Source organism: Labrus bergylta, chromosome 2 (assembly GCF_963930695.1).
Source record: "Labrus bergylta chromosome 2, fLabBer1.1, whole genome shotgun sequence".
NCBI lineage: Eukaryota > Metazoa > Chordata > Actinopteri > Labriformes > Labridae > Labrus > Labrus bergylta.
The window spans coordinates 23,457,887-23,464,734 of NC_089196.1; the positions used below are offsets into that span (position 1 = coordinate 23,457,887).

General features: G+C 40.2%; 1 protein-coding gene across 2 annotated transcripts; it reads right to left on the minus strand.

Annotated features, from left to right (window-relative positions):
• Positions 1 to 85: 85 nt before the first annotated feature.
• On the minus strand, positions 86 to 6,823 carry LOC114920996 (UDP-glucuronosyltransferase 3A1). Of its 2 annotated transcripts, XM_065949518.1 has the most exons (11): positions 5,778 to 6,823; positions 5,441 to 5,542; positions 5,214 to 5,334; positions 4,846 to 5,009; positions 4,468 to 4,632; positions 4,159 to 4,367; positions 3,808 to 3,953; positions 3,509 to 3,594; positions 2,812 to 3,031; positions 2,565 to 2,708; positions 86 to 1,381 (listed from the first exon to the last, which is right to left on the minus strand). In XM_065949518.1, exons 1-11 carry the CDS (start codon positions 5,857 to 5,859, stop codon positions 1,366 to 1,368), a joined length of 1,455 nt encoding a protein of 484 aa, XP_065805590.1. In that variant the 5' UTR covers positions 5,860 to 6,823; the 3' UTR covers positions 86 to 1,365. The 2 variants fall into 2 exon arrangements, with proteins under 2 accessions (XP_065805590.1, XP_065805586.1); XM_065949514.1 differs by lacking the exon at positions 86 to 1,381 and having other exon boundaries at positions 2,223 to 2,708.
• Positions 6,824 to 6,848: the final 25 nt, after the last annotated feature.

A 6,848-nucleotide genomic window follows, 5' to 3' on the forward strand; every position in this document is an offset into this window, starting at 1 on the left:
AATCACATTTGTGTGTGTCATGGTTATTTAATGAGCAAATCAACAAATTACATTGTGCCCCCCCCTCCCCTCGTTACAGCTGACACTTTAAAAAGACATATTCTTTAAAAAAGTTCAACTTTAATAAAAAATAAATGTGGCTTTTGTGTAGCATTCTTGTATAGTTAGCCATATGTATGAATTGTATATCTTTGTCACTTCATCATACACTTTTAGTCACTGCAGCGTGCTAAAACTAAATCACTCAAACAAATTACTTCAGTAAATGAAACCATAACAAAGATTTTCAGAGGTGTTTGCACAATTTAATCCATTATAAAAAATGTACCAAACCAAGTGTCTTTTTTAGAGTAATGTCTAATGTACAAAAGTACAGAATACCATTTTAAATAAAGCAGAATAAAATAGTATGTTTGCACAAACTGTCGCTTTTAAACATTGGTATGCCTATGCCAGTTTATTAGCTTCAACTTTTGCTCTTAGTACTTTTACAATGAGAACCTTTTGTCCAGGAAGTTTTGCTTTTCTTAGGCAAGAAGTCCATCTTGTAGTCTCTTTATCAGGTCACTAGATGGGGCACTTTCCCACAAACAGCAAATACATTACATTCAGTACACTAGTGTGTTAACATCTTTAACACCAACTAATAGAAAAGGTTTCCATAAGATCCATCAGATTAATGTATCACTCTTTACACTTGACATTGTACTGATCCAATCTTTTGACACTCAATCATTGAACTTATTACAACTAACTCCAAAGTAACAAGCATTGTGTTATGACTCTAACGCCATGAGATCAACTCTTAATGCCAGCTCCAACATTCTACCTAAGTGTACACAAACAACTTCAAAATAAGACATCAGATGTCAACGTTTAAAAAACGAAACTTTTAAAACATTAACATTATTTGCCACTTGCATTTTATTTTTTAAATAAATATATATTTGTTTATGTCACTGAGAAGTAATAATTATGTGGTTATAATTTAGAAAATGTATTTTAACTTTTCACTGCAAGAAACCCAAAGTTGAACCTTTGTTCAGAGTTGTTAGATTTATATTTTTTTAATAAGATAGACTATAATTCAGATTTAAACCGACTGTTAATTAGATGGAATCCAGTCCAGGTTAAAAGTGCCAAAAGCGGCACATTGTAGTACCCAGTATTCTCCATCTATTTTTTATGGCTATTGTTTCTTTCTGCTTTGTAGTTCTTGTTGTTGTTGTTGTCCTTGTGTTGATTTCATTGGTGTAATCATCATTTGCTTCATTAAGTCTGTTTTTTTTTTCCCTTTTCTTTCCAGTGTCATGCTGTAGCTGCTCAGACTGCCTCTTTTGGATTGCGTGCGAGACAGAGGAAGACTCACTGGCACCTGCAACTGCCAGACAAACAGACATGTGAAACTCAAGGATGGAATGGACAGCTGAATGGACAGAGAACAAGGCATCCTAATTGGTCATTATTTCCTTGCTAATCTATATTTTCCTCCCTGCTAACCCCCAACACAGATGTGAGGAAGGGGAGGGTGGGATAGGGGGGGGGTCCGCTAAGGCCTGGTCTGCTCCAAACAGAGGCTGGAGCGCTGACCGTGAACATTGCTGTGTGCTTTTGTGTCTTGTTTAGAGAGGGGAAGGAGACTCAGTGGAAACCAGCACAGGAGGGAGTGGGGGTCAGAGTTGAGATTTGCAGGTGGTGCTGGTGGTTAATAACTGAAGAGCCAGTAGACCAGAACGCGGCCCAAAACAGAAACACACACACACACACGTGCAGGAACTAACCTTGAAGGTAGAACAGATTTAAGAGAACTCAGGTATATTCATTGACTGTCAACATACTTTGTACACACACACACACACACACACACACATACTCTAACATACAAGTGAGACAAGCATAGCCGCACTCTAAAACATTCTCAACCTTCATTCATCTACACTAACATGGCTTGCTGCCATTTGGAAATATGCAACAACACAAAAGAGCCGCTTAGTTGGGGGGTGCGTGTTTGCGTGCGTACTGTCTAACACCCCTGCTTGCAGCACAGCCAGGTCAAAGCAGCACAGAGGTGTTGGACAATGTGGCGCTGTGGTACAAATTAGACGTCTGGTAGACATGGTGGCGCTTGGAGGGTGAAGGGCATAACACTTGGCATGAGGGCTATTTCCCTTAAGTCAGGTTTTTAACACGGAAAGTGGAACACAATAAAGTACTCGATGTAAGACCTTTTAATGTTTAATTCTGCTTTGTATTACTTTGCAGCTTTGCTTGTGACAGATGCAGAGACTTTTCTGAAAAAAAACTTTTAAAAGTTGTATTTCTGCAGCTTTTTATTTTCTATCATATTAGTGGTAAAGAAAACAAGAAGCCCAAGAAGAACAAGTTTCAAAGAACTGAGTTATGGATCTGAGCTGAAGTGAAGAGGAAGTGTTTAGTGTTGCTACTTCGTCTTTTTGTGTTCATCCCTGATGTTCTTGTTCCTACACAAAGTCCAGCAGAGCACTACAGGTCCAAGAAGCCCCAAAGAGAGAAGGAGCATCAAGTCAAACTGGTATCTCTGGTACCATTGTTGCTCTAGGGATGCTGGCCTTAGATGTTTTCCCCCTCCAGTGTGCAGGATGTGCTCCACCCACTGGACCAGTCGAAGAGCTGGAGGGACCGGATGGGATTTGTGGATCCTGCTAAGGGTCAAAGCTGAAGACTTGAACCTAGAAAAATGAAATGATGAGAGAAAACTTTGAAATAATCAGAGGAGTGTATCAACACATGTCTGTCCTCAAGTGCTTTTATAAAGTCATAGCCCCTTCTTACCCTTTGTCCTGTATTAATGTGCAAATAGTGGTGCTGAGCAGCTCTCTGGTGACGTATGTGGGGTTGATGGCGAGGCCAAGTCCCTTTGTTTCAGCCCTCACAACATTATCAAACTGGTCCCCAAACAGAGGGATTGCCAGCACTGGAACAGCATGGTACACTGCCTGGAGCAGGCTGTTCTGTCCACCATGGGTGATAAACAGAAGTGTTTTTTTGTGTCCTGGGGTAAACAGAACAATAGAGGAAAATGTCATTGCTTAATGAATGAAGACAGAGCAATGGTTGGTCTTTTGGGGTCAGGGTTTAAATAAAGTAGATAAAAAACACCACATAAAGCATGTTAACAAGGGGATGCTGCATGGGGATGCACACACATTATCTTCATGAGCATGCTGCAGCCTATATGTTACAAGGCAGATAAAGTAACAACACAGGGTAAAGGCATGTCTGTGATCACTCCCATTTGTATGTTGCTCTGTTTATACTTCTAGATTAGATAATATGTCTATCTGACAATAAAAGCAAGAACTTGAACAGTAACAGTTTCTTCAAATATTTAGCAGTGTCTAGTGCTGCAGTGCAGCAGAGTCACTGTGTCCTTCTGCTGCAGTTTTCTATCCCTCTATCCCTTAACCCCCAGTGTCTGACAGGAGTCTATCCTGAAATAACAAGGTTAAGAGAGGCAGACTGTTCCTACCCAGCAGGTCATTAAGAGGCAGCCAGTCCACCAGCCTGAGGTTGGGAGGTCTGTCCAGCTGAGATGGCCATCGTTTTTGGTCGTACCTACAAGCAAAATGCAGCAAGTTTCGAAACTTCCCTTTATGTCTTTAGATTAACTGAAAATAAGAATTTATTTTAAACAAATTACTACTTCTTAACATACTGGAGAAAATTTTATAGCTTACAATTTTCCGTTTCTGTATATACGGAAAATCATTTTGTGTGACACAGATTGTTAGGATTGTGTTATCCTTGAATGAACTGTGTCTTGCTTACCTCCAGAGAACCCCCTGTGGGATCCTGGAGAAGCCAGCTACCAGCTCCTCCAGTAGAAGGTCCACAGATACTGAAGAGACCATTGATCCCAGTGTGACGACAATAAAACCTGACTCTCCAAAACTGGAGATCCACAACTCAAGATCCTGAGGGAGCAAAAGGGTATGGGCAGGAGGAAATATGTGGAGGAAAATGTTGTTTTTAGTATTGCAGGATTAGACAAACTTGGTTTAAAAAAAAAAAAAAAAAAGAAGGCAGGAGGAGACATTCAGAGGGATGTGGCAGTGAGAAAGTGAAAGTAGGAATGAAAGAAAGAAAGCAGGCATATGTGAATCAAGAGTAAGAAGATACCTGTTCTGGAGGCTTCGCAGGTTTATTCAGCAGACCTCCCACCAGAACAGTGTAGGGCATAAGTGGCTGCGGGAATTCTAATGAAAAGTCAGTGTTGAAGGCCCAGAGTTCAGCTCCCTGATGTAACTCCTCCAGACCACCAGGGGGTGAGCCTGACTCAAGGTGGCGCTCAGCTACTTCCTTAAATGTTGCCCATACACATGCCTGACCTTTTAAATAAAAACAAAATTAAAAAATACCGTTATCTGTTTTATTCTTGTTGAAACTATTTAGATTATTATCATTTTCTGTGTGTAACACTATTCTTACCCAAGGGGGCCAAGAATGAATAAAAGAGGTTTTTTGTGCGACCCCAGAGGCTCATGTGGTCAGACAGCTGGGAGCTAAAGACTGGGATGTAGGAGACTGGACTTGGGAGAGCAATGGACAGAGGACCGTTTATAGTGCCAGGATAGAAAGCTATGTAGTTGACACCTGCAGTAAATTAAAAGTAAAGTGCATGGAACTTCAGAGATACTGCTGATTAATTCACAGTGGTTGAAAAAAACCCAATTCAAACAAATCTGCAATCCTCAGAAAAAAAGGAGTGATAAGGTATTGGTTACATTTTTTCCAGTGGTCATATTACGAGTAAAAGGATGACAGTTAATATGACATAAAGCAAAGTGAGAGAAACAGCAGATGTACCAAGTTTGCGTGCCAGGATGAAGGAACAGGGATTAAAAGCATCAAGGATGGCGATGTCGTAGCGTTCCTTCTTTAAGAAAGGTATTATCTCTTTGTCCTCTAAAAGCTTGTCGCACTGATAGGACAGGTGGCCCATGAAGTTTAGAAAGTTATTAAAAGTATCCCTGAGGAAAAGAAAATGGGAGAGTAAGATAAAGGGGAGAAAAGTGAGAAAGGACCAATTACAGTCTGATTTGGGCAAAATGCCTCAAAATGCTTCTTTAAAAACCAGATTTAAGGTCATACTAAGATGAAGTAGCTTACAGAGTTTATCTGTTTTACCTGACATCAAAATCTAGATAAGAAATTGTCCTTAATGCATTTGATACCTTCCAAGAAAAAACTGTGTTTGTTGCTGCAGGAACCAGCCGTTATATTCTTTGATATATTCTTCTCCTAAGGACCAGGTGCTGGTTTGGTAACTGTCTGCCCGGCCGACATAGGAGAAACCTGGGCGCAACATTCAGATGAGAAAGATTAAAAAACAAAGTACAGATGGAAAAGAAAGTCCTGTTAAATATCCATCTGTGTATGTCTGTAAGTGCTTACAGTTTACCTGTAATGACAGGGTTGCCAAGTTGCAAGAGCATGCGGACCTCATGGCCATGCTGATGTAAGTTATGAGAAATTTCATCTAATAACAAGTAGTGGCTTCCTCCTAGCAGAGAGGAGAGAAGAAAAAATCACAGAGAAATGACTTTTTCATCCAAGCGTAGCGCTTTTTATTTACAACAAACTATAATAATTCTCTACAAACTCTAATAGTGTCTTTCCTTCACCAAGTCTTTTAACAAGACATTTCTATAACTTTTTTTTCTACTTACCAGACTTAGAGTTACACCTCTACTACAGCTATTAGAGAGTCCATTCACAATAAGAGCTCCTTTACTCACCAATTAGACAGACAGTCAGGATCTTGGCAGACTGAAGTACTGGAAGAGCCAGAAGAGAAAACATCCAAAAGACAATCCCCATGTTGTTTTTAGGGTACCACGCACTGACCTGCAGCCAGAGTTCTCCAAAAATAGTTGTCCAATTCAAAAATAACCTGTAATGAATACCTTCCTTCTTGAACCTGAGAAAGTTTTGTCCTCTTCCGCAACACCGAAACAAGAGTAAGAACAAACGAGCAAGTGGCACAGATTGGGTCCTGTAGAAGAGTTGTGATCTGGAGAAATGTTACGTTTCAACAAGAAATCAGCAAATCAGCGTTTAGTGCATCTAGTTAGGTTTAAGAAGTCCTTTTTTTCATCTCACTTCCATCAGCAAAGAGTAAAGAATTTCCTTAATGATAATCCTCATTTAGTGTGCCTAGAATATATCCGCTATGCTTTGTCTGGCAACAAGTGTAAAAGGTCCAACTTTAAGGCGCTGTATCAATCAGAAGGTTTTGGATGCACGTCTTCACGTATATTTCTGTCTGTAAGCAACACGTGAATGGCTCTGTTTTCTCTAAAAGTCAGACACCGAGAAGTCCAGGAGCCCTGGTTCTGCAGTGATAATTAAAGGGAGGGAAAGAAAAGGGCGGTGGGTCAGGGGGAGTGGGGTGTTCCCCAAGCCCTCCTTGTATCAAATTAGACAAATGTTAACAGAAGTTAACCCCCTCCGTCAATAAGTACAGGAACGCACGTATTGATGAAATTGATGACAGTCTGTGTGGAAGCTGTACACAAGGGAAATGAATGATGCATTAGTTATTTGTTTGATCTTAAGTAAAAATATAACTTTATTTATATAGCTCCCCTCTTTTTAATTTCCTCTTTTTTTTCTGAACAGCATACACACTAACTTGATTGGTTGTGGGTTCCCTGGCAGGCAGTTGCTGGCAAGTCAGGCTTGACATGTAGGTTATCCTGGACAATGCACTCATTGTAGCTGCTTTTCTGTGTCAGGGAGGTCATTAGAAAAACAAGTCAGTCAGAAAAACTGCTGGAGTGTATCAGAAAAAAAAAAGATGAGTACGA

Coding starts and splice junctions, on each gene's coding strand:
- LOC114920996 (XM_065949514.1), bottom strand. CDS start 5,859: ATGGGGATTGTCTTTTGGATGTTTTCTCTTCTGGCTCTTCCAGTACTT. Junction 4,368..4,467: donor TTCATTCTTGGCCCCCTTGG/GTAAGAATAGTG, acceptor TTTATTTAAAAG/GTCAGGCATGTGTATGGGCA. Junction 3,032..3,508: donor GCCTCTTAATGACCTGCTGG/GTAGGAACAGTC, acceptor TGTTTACCCCAG/GACACAAAAAAACACTTCTG.